General features: G+C 41.5%; 1 protein-coding gene and 1 long non-coding RNA gene across 3 annotated transcripts in view; both read right to left on the bottom strand.

The window, feature by feature from the left end:
* Positions 1-10,085, bottom strand: part of fnip1 (folliculin interacting protein 1) — a 45,685-nt gene extending 35,600 nt beyond the window's left edge. For both annotated transcript variants that reach the window (XM_082141220.1, XM_082141221.1), the window contains exon 1: positions 9,876-10,085. In XM_082141220.1, coding sequence (XP_081997346.1) covers positions 9,876-9,964 — 89 coding nt within the window. In that variant the 5' untranslated portion in view covers positions 9,965-10,085. The remainder of the gene's footprint in view (positions 1-9,875) is intronic.
* A 775-nt stretch (positions 10,086-10,860) lies between these two features.
* Positions 10,861-13,280, bottom strand: LOC309478397. Its single transcript, XR_014198966.1, has 3 exons — positions 13,201-13,280; positions 11,259-11,513; positions 10,861-11,171 (listed from the first exon to the last, which is right to left on the bottom strand). It is a non-coding gene; the product is annotated as an uncharacterized lncRNA (long non-coding RNA).
* Positions 13,281-18,504: the final 5,224 nt, after the last annotated feature.

Here is an 18,504-nt window from a genome sequence, read left to right as displayed (position 1 = left end):
CACACACACACACACACACACACACACACTCGGCTGTTACTGGACACGCTTCAAACACACACTTTAAATCCTTTTCTTTCAAGTTATTTCAAGTCATGTTCCCACTATGCTGCACTACAGTCACGTTACGCTTGCATTAGCACATACAACATGATTCACACACAGGTTTTTAGGTCATTCTTTTGACTACGCATTCTTAGGCCAAAACATATTTTGTCACATCCAGCAAACATCTCCTCACTGTCCGCTAGCTGCCTGTCCCCTGAACACACTGTGAAGACACGCGGTCTCTGCAGACAGCACAGGCTCCACAGACGGCAACAAGAACAAACTGGCCCAGCCTGGACCACCAAACATAACAAACAGTGTTCCAGCCAATACCCGACAAGAGTGATGTGGGGGTGGAGGTGGGGGGTGTGGGGGATGAACAAATAACAAAGAAGGAGGAAAAGGAGAAGGAACGCGTGTAGTGGTGCAACGGATCATCATTGATCCGTGATCCGTTCGGATCAATATCTTCGGTTCGGCACTCACGTGATCCGCGGATTGATTTATGAAAAAAAAAGTTGTGCGCATGTTCAGTCCACACACAGCGTGGTCATGGCGAGCGTTATGAACCGTAGAGAGCGTGACGCCTCATTCGCGCCGCAAAACCTCCAGACGTGCGTAAACGCGTCTTTACATTGACTTCACATTGAAATCACTCGCGCCAGACGCTCTATTCGCATTTGGTGTGAACGCAGCATGGGTGACGGCGAGAGAGAGAGAGAAAGAGTGCCTGCGAGTGCGAGCGAGCAAGGTAATACGTTGTCAAATATGTTTAAACTTAAATGAACTACATATACAAGTAGTTATGTCTCTTTGTATTAATTTGTCCTGTTATTGACATAGGCCTAATGCGCGTCATTGACAAAATGCGCAACCAGATGTTCGAATAATTCGAATCTGTGTTTTTTAGAGGGAATATTCGAACGTCATTTTTTAGCAATTTTGACAGCCCTATATGACAGTGGAAACACAAAGCATTGGTCCATGTTTAAAGGAAGGAGATGCCTTTTTATGTTGCACTTTAAGTTGTTTTTCATTAATTAGCCTATGTTAAAAAGAAGATATTATGTCTTGTGCACTTTTTTTTTTTTTGCTGATCCGAAAAATGATCCGATCCGTGACTCTGATCCGAGAAACGATCCGAACCGTGAGTTTTTTGATCCGTTGCATCCCTAAACGCGTGAAGTCCCGAATTTACATCGGAAAAGCGTTCAAAAGGTGGCGAGAACTTCCGGCAGAAGGGCTTCCAATCCCACACTCAGGTGTTTCTGCTGGACAGGGTAAATCCAGTCTGGTTTATCTAAATGGTTCATGACTGTTTCAGGAAGCACGGGAGGGAGGGGGAGGGGACGGGATGAGGAGGAGGGAGGGGACGGGATGAGGAGGAGGGAGGGTCGAGCTAGCCTCCATTTTGTTTGACAACACTTCGAACGTCAACAAGAAGTGACGTCACCCAACATCGCTCAGAGCAGCTTTAACTGTGCACAACATTACAACACGATAACATTCAATCAAGAAGTATTTTTATCAAGTTCAAATTATTTTTTCATATTGACTCATTTTAGTAATAAATACAGTTTAAGAAAAAAATACTGAACAAAATGTGTAAATGTTATTGCAGCATTATTATTATTATTATTATTATGGGCAGAAATCCTCAAATGTGCTTCAGGGTTCATGCAAACATTTGAGAGAAGAATTCAAGCAATTTCACACTTTTTCCAACACTTATATTATCCAATCTGTATGCGATGACCAAAAACATGCAATTACATCAGAAGAAATAATTACATTAAGGAAAAATTAAGAGGTATGCCTTACAATATCGACATCACTGTTTTCTCCAGAGCGGCTATACATGCATATATATATTAAAAATGAACTAAATTAATAACTTCACAGAAATGAACCATCACTGAACGAACTTAAGCTGGACTGTGACGCTGTTTAAACAAACTTTGCTGCATTATTCTCCTGTTATCTCTGTAAAGCTGCTGTGAAACTCTGTGTTGTACAAAGCGCTGTATAAATAAAGCTGACTTGACAATATAATTTTTAAGGGAAAAGTACTTATAGTAATTAATTACTTCGTAATGCACAACACTGCTGGACATCCGCATAAATTAACAATTGTTTAGTACTACTACTACTACTATAAATAATATGGTCACACTTTATTTTAAGGTGTCCGTGTCACAGTGTAATTATATACTTAAGTACTGAGTAATATTAAGCAACTACATGTACTTAGGGTTACTATGGTAAGTACATGTAACAAGGACACTGTAAAATAGTGTTGCCAATAATATTCATCATTACAGTAATAACAATGGCCATTTCCCCCACATTAGACTGTAAAGATAAGGATCTCTGTCCTCATTACAGTGGATTAACTGTTAAGGAGTCCTTAATCTGCTGAGCGTTACACAACACACCCGAGCCGGCGTCAGTACCTGTGTGTCTGTGCGGCCGGACCCGCGCTCGTCCCCATCCTCGCTAGTCCTCCGCACACAGCGATGATGAGAATAGCGCTGAGCTAAACTCACAGAACATCATGAGTGTGTGAGGCGAGACCCAGGCCGAGCTGGACCTCTCCAGCGAGTGTGTGTGTGTGTGTGTGGAGGTCAGACAGGATCATGTCGTTACGTAAAGAAACCATCCAGACCGTGACGCAGTTCCTGTCCGCTAGCTGCTTCTGAACGCATGCATGGGAATGTTTCCAGGCCACATTCCTCTCAGCTCCACCAGAGCCGACGGGACAATAATAGCTGGAGGAGCAGCTGGTCAACACTCACTCAGACTCCAGCACTGGAGACGTTTACATGCTAATGACCCGTTAGTGATCGCATTGGCAGCTCAATCGCACTGAAAGCCTTCATGTAAACACCTTAATCGATCCCAATGATATTTCGATCGGATTTAAAGGGGTGTTTTATTCCTTTTCCAATCCGATCGAGAGAACATGTGAACACTTGATCGGATTAAAAAACGAAACTGAAAGGACTGTGCATGTACAATGACATTGAAATAGCGTGATGACGTAGAAATAGCGTAATGACGTAGAAATAGCGTAATGACGTAGAAATGACGTAGAAATAGCGTAATGACGTAGAAATATCGCAATGACGTAGAAATGGCGTAATGACGTAGAAATGGCGTAATGACGTAGAAATAGCGTAATGACGTAGAAATAGCGTAATGACGTAGAAATATCGCAATGACGTAGAAATGGCGTAATGACGTAGAAATAGCGTGATGACGTAGAAATAGCGTGATGACGTAGAAATAGCGTGCTGTAGAAATAGCGTGATGACGTAGAAATAGCGTGATGACGTAGAAATAGCGTGCTGTAGAAATAGCGTGCTGTAGAAATAGCGTGCTGTAGAAATAGCGTGATGACGTAGAAATAGCGTAATGATGTAGAAATAGCGAGATGACGTAGAAATAGCGTGATGTAGAAATAGCGTGATGACGTAGAAATAGCGTGATGACGTAGAAATAGCGTAATGATGTAGAAATAGCGTGATGACGTAGAAATAGCGTGATGTAGAAATAGCGTGATGACGTAGAAATAGCGTGATGACGTAGAAATAGTGTGATGACGTAGAAATAGCGTGATGTAGAAATAGCGTGATGTAGAAATAGCGTGATGATGTAGAAATAGCGTGATGATGTAGAAATAGCGTAATGGCGTAGAAATAGCGTGATGTAGAAATAGCGTGATGACGTAGAAATAGCGTGATGTAGAAATAGCGTGATGACGTAGAAATAGCGTAATGATGTAGAAATAGCGTAATGATGTAGAAATAGCGTAATGATGTAGAAATAGCGTGATGACGTAGAAATAGCATGATGACGTAGAAATAGCGTGATGTAGAAATAGCGTAATGACGTAGAAATAGCATAATGTAGAAATAGCGTGATGACGTAGAAATAGCGTAATGACGTAGAAATAGCGTAATGACGTAGAAATAGCGTGATGACGTAGAAATAGCGCGATGACGTAGAAATAGCATGATGACGTAGAAATAGCGTGATGTAGAAATAGCGTGATGACGTAGAAATAGCGTAATGTAGAAATAGCGTGATGTAGAAATAGCGTGATGTAGAAATAGCGCGATGACGTAGAAATAGCGTAATGATGTAGAAATAGCGTAATGATGTAGAAATAGCGTGATGTAGAAATAGCGCGATGACGTAGAAATAGCGTGATGACGTAGAAATAGCGTGATAGCGTGATGACGTAGAAATAGCGTGATGAAGTAGAAATAGCGTGATGATGTAGAAATAGCGTGATGACGTAGAAATAGTGCAATGACGTAGAAATAGCGTGATGATGTAGAAATAGCGTAATAATGAATGACAGTGTTTTTATCCGAACTATAAACTTTTATCCCAGTACTTCGGTGATAGTTTGAATATTGTAACACAGAAATAAAGATACTGTGTGTTCGAAAAGCGGGTTCATACCTGTGCATGACAACGGCTCTCTGGATCACAAGATCTGAATGTTCACTGTGATTCAGGAATAAGATCGCGTGCGTATTTGAATCCAGATCGCCATATTTTAACGATTAATCACGCAGCTCTAGTAAAATCTCTTGTACATTCCTCCGTATTGTCCTAGAATAACTACAGACACACCACAATCCACACTCACATGATCTCGCAGTGAGAGAATGACACATGCTGACATCATGATCACAATCATCTCATCTGACACACTCTCTCCGGTCATGAGCACACAGAAACACACACTTGACAGCACCCATTTAAAAAAACAGTGAAGTCACAGAATTTGTCACATTTTGAAACTTAATTGAACACTTAATCCAGTTGTTCTCAAACTTTTTTGGTCACTCACGCCTTAAACATTTATAAAAAAAATTAACAAAATAAAATAAAATAAAAGGTACTAATTAAAACACTAATAGGTCTGAAGTTTCCTACAGTTTCATATCTATACATGACAACAGCTCTCTCTGGATCAGAACATGATCATTGCCATGCGTGAGAAGAGAGTGGAGCGGATCAGGATGAGGTCAAGAGGTCATGAGGTCACGACACACACACACTCCAATACTGCAGCACTGAACTGTGTTTGATGTCTTTGACCCTACACTGACCCTACCTACACTACACTTACACTGACCCTATCTACCCTACACTACACTTACACTGACCCTACAATACACTTACACTGACCCTACCTACACTACACTTACACTGACCCTATCTACCCTACACTACACTTACACTGACCCTACACTGACCCTACCTACACTACACTTACACTGACCCTATCTACCCTACACTACACTTACACTGACCCTACAATACACTTACACTGACCCTACCTACACTACACTTACACTGACCCTATCTACCCTACACTACACTTACACTGACCCTACACTGACCCTACACTACACCTACACTACACTTACACTGACACTACACTGACCCTACACTACACTTACACTGACACTTACACTGACCCTACCTACACTACACTTACACTGACACTACACTGACCCTATCTACCCTACACTGACCCTACACTACACTTACACTGACCCTACACTGACCCTACAATACACTTACACTGACCCTACACTGACCCTATCTACCCTACACTACACTTACACTGACCCTACACTACACACTTACACTGACCCTACACTACACTTACACTGACACTACACTGACCCTATCTACCCTACACTGACCCTACACTACACTTACACTGACACTACACTGACCCTATCTACCCTACACTGACCCTACACTACACTTACACTGACCCTACCTACACTACACTTACACTGACCCTACCAACCCTACACTGACCCTACACTGACCCTACACTACACTGACCCTACACTACACTACACTTACACTGACCCTACCTACCCTACACTTACACTACACTTCACTGACCCTACACTGACCCTACACTACACTGACCCTACACTACACTACACTTACACTGACCTTACACTACACTTCACTGACCCTACACTACACTGACCCTACACTACACTGACCCTACACTACACTGACCCTACACTACACTGACCCTACACTACACTGACCCTACACTACACTGACCCTACACTACACTGACCCTACACTACACTGACCCTACACTACACTGACCCTACACTACACCGACCCTACACTGACCCTAAACCCTAGAGTTAGTGGTGTACATGCTTTCAGTGGTTGACCCCGTTTGGGCTTTTAATGGCCTATGCCGCCGATACCAACACATCTCAAGATGTACAGTAAGTTAAGATCATATTTCTTATTTTAATCTGTTGCATTAACAACTGCAGGTTTTATTTAATTGAATTAATTTTAATCTTTGATAAATTGGACGCACTGCATGAGGGAATTTTAAAAGTGTGATTTCCACATGAGGAAAGGGCATGGAAACTTATAAATACATTTATCTCGCCTAAATGTTTGCTCACTCATTGTTTTTGTGTTTTTACAATGTGGTAATTGTGTTGCTCAAGACTTTACACAACACAAGATTTCAGTCTTTGTATAAAATTGAAAAAGGACAAAAACTTGTGTTCTCCTTCGATGCTCTTCAGTCTTATAGCTGATTAAGACCTGATGCCTTTTGTTTTTTATCAGCCCTTCAAAACAATATGAGTTCTGCAAGAGTGCTTTGTGTTTACTGCTCAGTGCTTATTAATACAGTAAAGGAGGCTGTACTGTACAACACACTCATACTGTACGACACACACTCATACACACATACTGTACGACACACACTCATACTGTACGACACACACTCATACTGTACGACACACACTCATACTGTACGACACACAACATACTGTACGACACACACTCAATGCCGATAGTTGGAATGAACTGTGATTTGCACTATTGTTAGTTCAAAATAAATTAAAATAAATAAATTGAGGATTTGTTGCTTTTTCATGTTGTCCCGGACCGCGACTTCTGTGTACCGTTACACCCCTAATACACACACACACAAATTACAATTGTTAAAGGTAGGGTAGGTAATCATTTTTCTAAAAAAAAAACATTCCAAATTTGTTTAAACTGTCTTTATATACCAATACATAATTAAAATGTAAGTACTCTGAAAAAGAAAATATAAAAATCGAGTGACTGTAGACCTTTTAATCTGCAATAAACACAGCTCATTATTTCCATTCACTCCACCCCCTCCCTTCTGAGCTCCTTCCAAAGCCACGCCCCCAAAACACATGAACGCGCGACGCCAAACGCTCAGGCTGGAACAAGACGCATTTATTACCTGAGACGAGTGGAGAGGAAGGAGCGCAGTGCATACAGTGACATCATGTCAGAATCACATGTAATAAAATGCCTAACTTTATCACTATGAATATAAACAAATAAGATTTCTTTTAGTACTCACTATCAAGCTAGCATATCGATAATGGTAAAGTTTCATTCGGTAACGAGCTATATTTATAAGGCAAAACTAAAAACAGGTTGCATTGATACACGTTTTTCCATTACCATCAGTTACACTGTGATGAAGATGAATTTTGTGTAAGATTCATAACATATACGGTGTTTTGCATGTAAGAGTTTCCATGATGAAAACATTGTTGACTCTAATGAAGACTAACGTACACTCCGAGTCCGGAGACAAGTACCGCATCGTCGGCTCGAGGACAGGTCCGGGGTCGAGGGCGAAGCAGAGGAGGTCGTTCAAGAGCGCGGGCAGGGTCCGAGGAAGTAGTTTTTGCCTTGTTTGCCTTCGCTGACTGCATATGCAGGTGCTTTGAGCTGAATATTTCCGGGAACGGTGACATGTGATGAGTGCACGCAGGGCAGCGCGCGCAGTGGGGCTCGGGGCGGGCACGAGACATGAAGGCATCTGATTGGTTCTTTACATTCGCACCGAATGGCAGTGATTGGTCAGAGTTTTTACTGTCCTGCAGCTGCTACAGAGGTCTGATTTTTTTCATTCCTTTTTCTAAACACATAATGTATTGACTACTATCAGGATGGAAGGACCATTTCACCCAGTATAAAAAAAAGTGTTTCTGAACAGGATTACCTACCCTTCCTTTAAGTGCTAAAACATTTTAGAGTGAAAATTTGTGGGTAAAATCCTTTTACAAAAAAACGAATGAACTACATTATGAACTAGAACAGTAAATATATTTCACCAGTAATATTTCACCAGCAAACCATGTAGAACATCAGATACTGCATCAATGGATCAGAATATTACCACTCCTAGTTTCCATTAATAAACTGCATTCACCACAAGTAGCTGTTAGCTCTGTCACTGCAGCAGAAGTCATATAAATATAATGAGGATCTGCAAATATAGTCTTTGACAATGACGGTCCTTGGAGTTAATAAAGCTTGAGAACCACTGGAGCTTTACTAAAGGATTATCTAGATCCCAAACGCTTATAATCAAGTCTATGGCAAGCCGTTTTAGCTTAAATTGTACCCAGCGTTACTCGTCGTAATTGCATTTTTACTAGTAAGAATTCAATTAGAGAGCTCTACAATTCAATTCTTACTAGTAGCAATTACAATTAGAGAGCTCTCCAATTCAATTATTACTAGTAAGAATTACAATTACAGAGCTCTCTAATTCAATTCTTACTAGTAACAATTACAATTACAGAGCTCTCTAATTCAATTCTTACTAGTAACAATTACAATTAGAGAGCTCTACAAATGAATTTTTACTAGTCGTATGTCTCCATTGACTTCCATTCATTTTTAATTACGGAGCTCTACAATTGAATTGTTACTAGTAAGAATTACAATTAGAGAGCTCTACAATTGGAATTGTTACTAGTAATAATTGGATTAGAGAGCTCTCTATTTAAATTGTTACTAGTAAGAATTGAATTAAAGAGCTCTGCAATTGCATTCTTACTAGTAACAATTCAATTGTAGAGCTCTCTAATTGTAATTCTTACTAGTAACAATTCCATTGTACAGCTCCGTAATTAAAAATGAATGGAAGTCAATGGAGACATATGACTTGTAAAAATTAATTTGTAGAGCTCTCTAATTGGAATTGTTACTAGTAAGAACTGAATTAGAGAGCTCTGTAATTGTAATTCTTACTAGTAGTAGCTCTCTAATTGAATTCTTACTAGTAAAAATGCAATTACGACGAGTAACGCTGGGTACAATTTAAGCTAAAACGGCTTGCCATACAAGTCTCCAAATGAGATGAAGAGGAAAGTCAGTGTGCAAAAAATGATTTCAACGCTTATTGTTAATGCAATGTTCAGTGGATATCATGCAGAAGCTTGCATTGATTCCTCACAGCAATTAAATACTTCAAACATCCACGTATCATCTGCATGCTTGAGATCTGCTGCACATCCACTAAACCCAGTGTCGATGAACGCGTGAATGCACTGACAGCGCGAGCCTGTTTGATTACGCGGTCACGTGCCAGTCTCGCGCGCGCACGCACGCACGCAAACATATCACCACCAACGGTAAATACATTCACTAAACGCTGTGAAATCTGGCCTTTATGAGAGTCAACAACATCGCGTTTTATTAGAGAACACAATAACTGAGTCAAAAACAAAAGCTTTCTGGAATAAATAATACGTTTAGAGAAAAGTGACGTGCACCAACAGAGGGTTAACCGAACCAATCAGCGTAAGGCTAAACGTGGAGGCTACAGATGGAGAAAACCTTACCAAACCACCAACAACACGACTCAAACTCAGACGGATATATCCACAGAGATGTATGAAAACACACTCGAGAGTGTGTGTGTGTGTGTGATAGTATGTGCTCTCCGGAAGCTGCTCGACACGTACCTGAACACCGAGTCCTCTTTGCTGCTCTTCGCGGGCGGTGAAAGCGCATTCCTCTTGTTGAAGAGCTTGTGAAACAGCGTGGGGGCCATAATGGACCCACAATTTGAAGGAAAACTCCTTTTTGTGTTTAATTCCTGAGGCACACTCGACTCCAGCACACGGACTCCATTTGTGGGACAGTCATATGACTGCCGTTAGTCACACGAGCTGCTTGGCAACGCCACTGCGCTCCGATTGGCCGATTATCTGCGGCGCTCCCCTCCGCGTTCCTGATTGGCTGATATTTTGGATTTTAGACCACGTGGTCAGAATGGCTGTGTTGATGTTTTGGGGTTACATTTAAAAGCGATGTGTTTAATCTGTATTGTATGGAAACTGTCGGTAGCCACACGAGAAAAACAAATCATAAATCATAATTAACACTCACAATCAGACACACACCATAAATCATAATTAATACTCACAATCAGACACACACTCTCTCACACACCATAATTAATACTCACACGACATATGCTCAAACTCAGACACACACTCACTCACACACACACACACACTCACAAATCATTAATCAAAATTAATACACAAAGAGTCGAAATAATGACGCACCAAGTCATGTTTATGAAATGAAAATAACGGACGTAAAAAGTAATAATTATGGCTAATTTCGACTTTTCCACTCATATCGACTTTTAAATAATTATTATGTAGTTTGTCATCATTTTTGTCCATTATGACAAAAGGTCAAAAATATGACTTGGTAATTTTAATATCATAATTACGATTTAGTATACTATGTCATATTTATGATTCACCAAAGCATGATTGTTCATATAATAGGCCTTAAATATAGCATTTCATCCTTTTATGCACAAAATAATTCGGTAAATCAAGATCAGTTGCACAATAATTTTTTTTTATTATTTCTCTTTTAGTATATATTAATCTTTTAACACATCAACATCTAGTATAAATCATTTCATTTATAAGGTTCTCGTCCCATTATATTCCATGTAAAATCTCATCTATTCCACTGTTGGCTTCTCCTTATCGACACTCTGCATTAAAATCATCAGTTAAGTTCATATTACATAACTTGACTTCATTGTACACATGTTCCATAAGTGGACGAGATGTATATTAATTATCTCGCATTATTGTTTCACCCAGATTAATAAGTGCTCTTCCCTCTCGAAGTCTTCAGGAACAGTAAAGCCCAAAACACTGCATTATGTTGAGATGATAATAGCAGTGTCGCCCTCTGCTGGTCAGATCCTCTCAGATGCTGGACTGGATCTATGGGAACAGAAACACATTCCCAAAGGAACATGAATCCCCTGTCAATGTCAAAGCGTCTATATGGGGAATAGGGGAAAACGTTACCAGTTTGGCTGGAAACGTGAACGAGTGTGTTTGTTTCAGTCTGAGGAAAAAGGCTTCTCTCTCACGCGCATCTGCAAAGTCAAAGAATCTCACGGGATTATCTGAGGATCCGCTTCCGTCCGGATGATCCTGGTTTTCCCGCTGATCCCGGAGCTCAATCTGAACACGCTTGTGGCTCGACAAGTTCCGGACGCTCACGATGTCACTGAACGTCACTTTTCTGTATTTCAGCAGTTTTCTTTTCTCTGCAAAACACTGAGCAGGAAAATGTTTTCATTTTACTGTGGATGTTTAGTTATGATACTGTACACACACACGCTCAGACACACACACACACACACACACACTCAGACACACACACAAGCTCAGACACACACGCTCAGACACACACGCTCAGACACACACGCTCAGACACACACCCTCAGACACACACGCTCAGACACACACACAAGCTCAGACACACACGCTCAGACACACACACACACACACACACACACACACTCAGACACACACGCTCAGACACACACACACACACACACACACACACACACACTCAGACACACACGCTCAGACACACACGCTCAGACACACACACACACACACACACACTCAGACACACACGCTCAGACACACACGCTCAGACACACACGCTCAGACACACACGCTCAGACACACACACACACACACACACACACACACACACACACTCAGACACACACACACACACACACACACACGCTCAGACACACACGCTCAGACACATATGGAAGGCCAAGAGGGCCAAAAACACATGAATTTTAACTAGGGGTGTAACGATTCGTTTTAACTTCGATTCGATTCGCGGTTCGTGGTTGTCGATACGATTCAAGGACGATATTGGTTCATTTAGAACGATCCGATCCGAATCGATTCAGTGACATTTTAGCCAAAAATTATTGTAAGGGAATCAGGTATCAATTAATTATGGATATAAACAAACAAGTAAACAACAATTAATGTCAAATGCATTCACATTTTATTTGAATAAAGTAGGACTGCACGATTATGACAAAAATCATAATTGTCGATTATTCCCTAGATATTGTAATTGTGATTATTAATTACGACTATCACAACATTGAATGATGTTTTGAATAGTTTGGCCATGGGACCCACATTTCCCCATGGTCATCAAGCCGCGACCCACCTTTTTAGGAATTATATAGGCCTATTATAATACATTTATACATTTTAACACGTCAACAACGCGTATTTCACGCGTATTCAACGCGTTAAATACGCATGAAATATATGGCAAGCCAAGTGGTTCATAATTACACTATAGATTAATCACGTTTACAGCCAAACGGGGTCAAATACGGCATTTTAAACCGCATTTGACGACGCAAAATATGCCGTTGTAATTACAAACGCCGTAAAAAACGTGCGAAATACATCAATGACGCCGTATTCAACAGCGTGTAGTGTGCATGGAAAGCCCCGCTTTTTACGCCGTTCATCTCGCCATATGATGCCGTAAAAAATGCTGTTTTGGGCGCACGTTATTTTACAGCGTTTTGCTTATAGTATACATTTACATTTAGTCATTTAGCAGACGCTTTTATCCAAAGCGACTTACAGATTAGGACTAAATTAAGCGAGTCATCCTGAAGAGGCAAAAACAACGCAAGTAGTGGTCAAAAAACAAAGTAATGAGACACATTTAAACATTACACTTATAGTATAATGAGATTTAAATGCAGTTGGGTTGTCGAGGTCAAAACACTATATAAGCTGTGAATCAAATAAACTTATTATAAATAATGTTATGTCATTTTTTTACTCTGACACTGACTGTTTGGATTTTGTGATGGTGTGAATCATTTTTGATTAATATTTAATATAATAAAGTTCTGTGTAACGAATTATTAACAAAGAAACCCCCCCCCCCCCCCTTAATCACCTTTCTGACAGCAGGGTAAGGAGCGTCAGGTCTGGTGTTCACAGGCGTTCCCTCCTGCACTGATCTGAGCTCAGCTCCTGCAGCAGAAACACAAAATAGGAAATGAAATAGAGCTTCATCAACTCAAACACACACACACACACTCAGTATGGGGTTAGAATTGTTGCATTATTTCAAATAAATAGATTGAGATTCACAAACAAATGTAAAGAGTTTCACAAAAAATGTATAAAACTCACAAATAAATAAAATGAGATTTGCAAATAAAAAGAATAATAATTACAAATGTGTTTTATGTCACAAACACAACTCTGCCTGGCATTTATTAGTGAACCGGTTTGCTGCACACATCTGTAAATCCCCTCACGCATCTGTGGATTTTGAAACACTTCTAGCGTCGACGAGTTCACTAATAAATGCCAGGCAGAGTTGTGTTTGCCACACACACACACACTCGAGTACCTGAGGCCAGGTCTGAGGCCAGGGTCTGCGAGGGCACACGTACAGGAGACCGGCTGAGGAACACATGAGGAACATCAGCACACATGAGTTACGAGCAGCCGAGAGCCTGAAGTGTGTGGTGTTACCTGACCGCTGGCACAGGAAAGATCTCCTCTTCTTCTTCTTCAGGGTCTAATGAGAGTTCTGCAGGAAACACACAAGACACAGCCCTTCATGCACTGAAGCGTTCGTGTGAAGTAATCAATCCTGAATGAGACGCACCAACAATGGAGGAGAGGTTTGGCGTCGGCTGAAGCGCGAGGTCCTCAGCGTGACTGAGATCTAGAAGAGTGGAGTTCTTCACACACATCAGAGCATCATCAACATCTGAGAGGAACACAGCGAGCGTTAGGTGAACACACTCTATATGATCAACTATACTGAGATCCAGAAGAGTGGAGTTCTTCACACACATCAGAGCATCATCAACATCTGAGAGGAACACAGCGAGCGTTAGGTGAACACACTCTATATGATCAACTATACTGAGATCCAGAAGAGTGGAGTTCTTCACACACATCAGAGCGTCATCAACATCTGAGAGGAACATTACAGTGAAGAACGTTAGGTGAACACACTCTATATGATCAACTGTACTGAGATCCAGAAGAGAGGAGTTCTTCACACACATCAGAGCATCATCAACATCTGAGAGGAACACAGCGGGCGTTAGGTGAACACACTCTATATGATCAACTGTACTGAGATCCAGAAGAGTGGAGTTCTTCACACACATCAGAGCATCATCAACATCTGAGAGGAACACAGCGAGCGTTAGGTGAACACACTCTATATGATCAACTATACTGAGATCCAGAAGAGTGGAGTTCTTCACACACATCAGAGCATCATCAACATCTGAGAGGAACACAGCGAGCGTTAGGTGAACACACTCTATATGATCAACTATACTGAGATCCAGAAGAGTGGAGTTCTTCACACACATCAGAGCGTCATCAACATCTGAGAGGAACATTACAGTGAAGAACGTTAGGTGAACACACTCTATATGATCAACTATACTGAGATCCAGAAGAGTGGAGTTCTTCACACACATCAGAGCGTCATCAACATCTGAGAGGAACACAGCGAGCGTTAGGTGAACACACTCTATATGATCGACTATACTGAGATCCAGAAGAGTGGAGTTCTTCACACACATCAGAGCATCATCAACATCTGAGAGGAACACAGCGAGCGTTAGGTGAACACACTCTATATGATCAACTATACTGAGATCCAGAAGAGTGGAGTTCTTCACACACATCAGAGCATCATCAACATCTGAGAGGAACACAGCGAGCGTTAGGTGAACACACTCTATATGATCAACTATACTGAGATCCAGAAGAGTGGAGTTCTTCACACACATCAGAGCGTCATCAACATCTGAGAGGAACACAGCGAGCGTTAGGTGAACACACTCTATATGATCAACTATACTGAGATCCAGAAGAGTGGAGTTCTTCACACACATCAGATCATCGTCAACATCTGAGAGGAACACAGCGAGCGTTAGGTGAACACACTCTATATGATCAACTATACTGAGATCCAGAAGAGTGGAGTTCTTCACACACATCAGAGCATCATCAACATCTGAGAGGAACACAGCGAGCGTTAGGTGAACACACTCTATATGATCAACTGTACTGAGATCCAGAAGAGTGGAGTTCTTCACACACATCAGAGCGTCATCAACATCTGAGAGGAACATTACAGTGAAGAACGTTAGGTGAACACACTCTATATGATCAACTATACTGAGATCCAGAAGAGTGGAGTTCTTCACACACATCAGAGCGTCATCAACATCTGAGAGGAACACAGCGAGCGTTAGGTGAACACACTCTATATGATCAACTATACTGAGATCCAGAAGAGTGGAGTTCTTCACACACATCAGATCATCGTCAACATCTGAGAGGAACACAGCGAGCGTTAGGTGAACACACTCTATATGATCAACTATACTGAGATCCAGAAGAGTGGAGTTCTTCACACACATCAGAGCATCATCAACATCTGAGAGGAACACAGCGAGCGTTAGGTGAACACACTCTATATGATCAACTGTACTGAGATCCAGAAGAGTGGAGTTCTTCACACACATCAGAGCGTCATCAACATCTGAGAGGAACATTACAGTGAAGAACGTTAGGTGAACACACTCTATATGATCAGCTATACTGAGATCAAGAAGAGTGGAGTTCTTCACACACATCAGAGCGTCATCAACTTCTGAGAGGAACACAGCGAGCGTTAGGTGAACACACTCTATATGATCAACTATACTGAGATCCAGAAGAGTTGAGTTCTTCACACACATCAGAGCATCATCAACATCTGAGAGGAACACAGCGAGCGTTAGGTGAACACACTCTATATGATCAACTATACTGAGATCCAGAAGAGTGGAGTTCTTCACACACATCAGAGCATCATCAACATCTGAGAGGAACACAGCGAGCGTTAGGTGAACACACTCTATATGATCAACTATACTGAGATCTAGAAGAGTGGAGTTCTTCACACACATCAGAGCATCATCAACATCTGAGAGGAACACAGCGAGCGTTAGGTGAACACACTCTATATGATCGACTATACTGAGATCCAGAAGAGTGGAGTTCTTCACACACATCAGAGCGTCATCAACATCTGAGAGGAACACAGCGAGCGTTAGGTGAACACACTCTATATGATCGACTATACTGAGATCCAGAAGAGTGGAGTTCTTCACACACATCAGAACATCATCAACATCTGAGAGGAACACAGCGAGCGTTAGGTGAACACACTCTATATGATCAACTATACTGAGATCCAGAAGAGTGGAGTTCTTCACACACATCAGAGCATCATCAACATCTGAGAGGAACACAGCGAGCGTTAGGTGAACACACTCTATATGATCAACTATACTGAGATCCAGAAGAGTGGAGTTCTTCACACACATCAGAGCGTCATCAACATCTGAGAGGAACACAGCGAGCGTTAGGTGAACACACTCTATATGATCAACTATACTGAGATCCAGAAGAGTGGAGTTCTTCACACACATCAGATCATCGTCAACATCTGAGAGGAACACAGCGAGCGTTAGGTGAACACACTCTATATGATCAACTATACTGAGATCCAGAAGAGTGGAGTTCTTCACACACATCAGAGCATCATCAACATCTGAGAGGAACACAGCGAGCGTTAGGTGAACACACTCTATATGATCAACTGTACTGAGATCCAGAAGAGTGGAGTTCTTCACACACATCAGAGCGTCATCAACATCTGAGAGGAACATTACAGTGAAGAACGTTAGGTGAACACACTCTATATGATCAACTATACTGAGATCCAGAAGAGTGGAGTTCTTCACACACATCAGAGCGTCATCAACATCTGAGAGGAACACAGCGAGCGTTAGGTGAACACACTCTATATGATCAACTATACTGAGATCCAGAAGAGTGGAGTTCTTCACACACATCAGATCATCGTCAACATCTGAGAGGAACACAGCGAGCGTTAGGTGAACACACTCTATATGATCAACTATACTGAGATCCAGAAGAGTGGAGTTCTTCACACACATCAGAGCATCATCAACATCTGAGAGGAACACAGCGAGCGTTAGGTGAACACACTCTATATGATCAACTGTACTGAGATCCAGAAGAGTGGAGTTCTTCACACACATCAGAGCGTCATCAACATCTGAGAGGAACATTACAGTGAAGAACGTTAGGTGAACACACTCTATATGATCAGCTATACTGAGATCAAGAAGAGTGGAGTTCTTCACACACATCAGAGCGTCATCAACATCTGAGAGGAACACAGCGAGCGTTAGGTGAACACACTCTATATGATCAACTATACTGAGATCCAGAAGAGTGGAGTTCTTCACACACATCAGAGCATCATCAACATCTGAGAGGAACACAGCGAGCGTTAGGTGAACACACTCTATATGATCAACTGTACTGAGATCCAGAAGAGTGGAGTTCTTCACACACATCAGAGCATCATCAACATCTGAGAGGAACACAGCGAGCGTTAGGTGAACACACTCTATATGATCAACTATACTGAGATCCAGAAGAGTGGAGTTCTTCACACACATCAGAGCATCATCAACATCTGAGAGGAACACAGCGAGCGTTAGGTGAACACACTCTATATGATCAACTATACTGAGATCCAGAAGAGTGGAGTTCTTCACACACATCAGAGCGTCATCAACATCTGAGAGGAACACAGCGAGCGTTAGGTGAACACACTCTATATGATCAACTATACTGAGATCCAGAAGAGTGGAGTTCTTCACACACATCAGATCATCGTCAACATCTGAGAGGAACACAGCGAGCGTTAGGTGAACACACTCTATATGATCAACTATACTGAGATCCAGAAGAGTGGAGTTCTTCACACACATCAGAGCATCATCAACATCTGAGAGGAACACAGCGAGCGTTAGGTGAACACACTCTATATGATCAACTGTACTGAGATCCAGAAGAGTGGAGTTCTTCACACACATCAGAGCGTCATCAACATCTGAGAGGAACATTACAGTGAAGAACGTTAGGTGAACACACTCTATATGATCAACTATACTGAGATCCAGAAGAGTGGAGTTCTTCACACACATCAGAGCGTCATCAACATCTGAGAGGAACACAGCGAGCGTTAGGTGAACACACTCTATATGATCAACTATACTGAGATCCAGAAGAGTGGAGTTCTTCACACACATCAGATCATCGTCAACATCTGAGAGGAACACAGCGAGCGTTA

Source organism: Leuciscus leuciscus, assembly GCF_965113295.1.
Source record: "Leuciscus leuciscus genome assembly, chromosome: 16".
In the NCBI taxonomy this organism is placed as follows: Eukaryota; Metazoa; Chordata; class Actinopteri; order Cypriniformes; family Leuciscidae; genus Leuciscus; species Leuciscus leuciscus.
The sequence above is the reverse complement of the archived record's forward strand: the minus strand, read 5'-3'. Positions and strand labels throughout refer to the sequence as shown.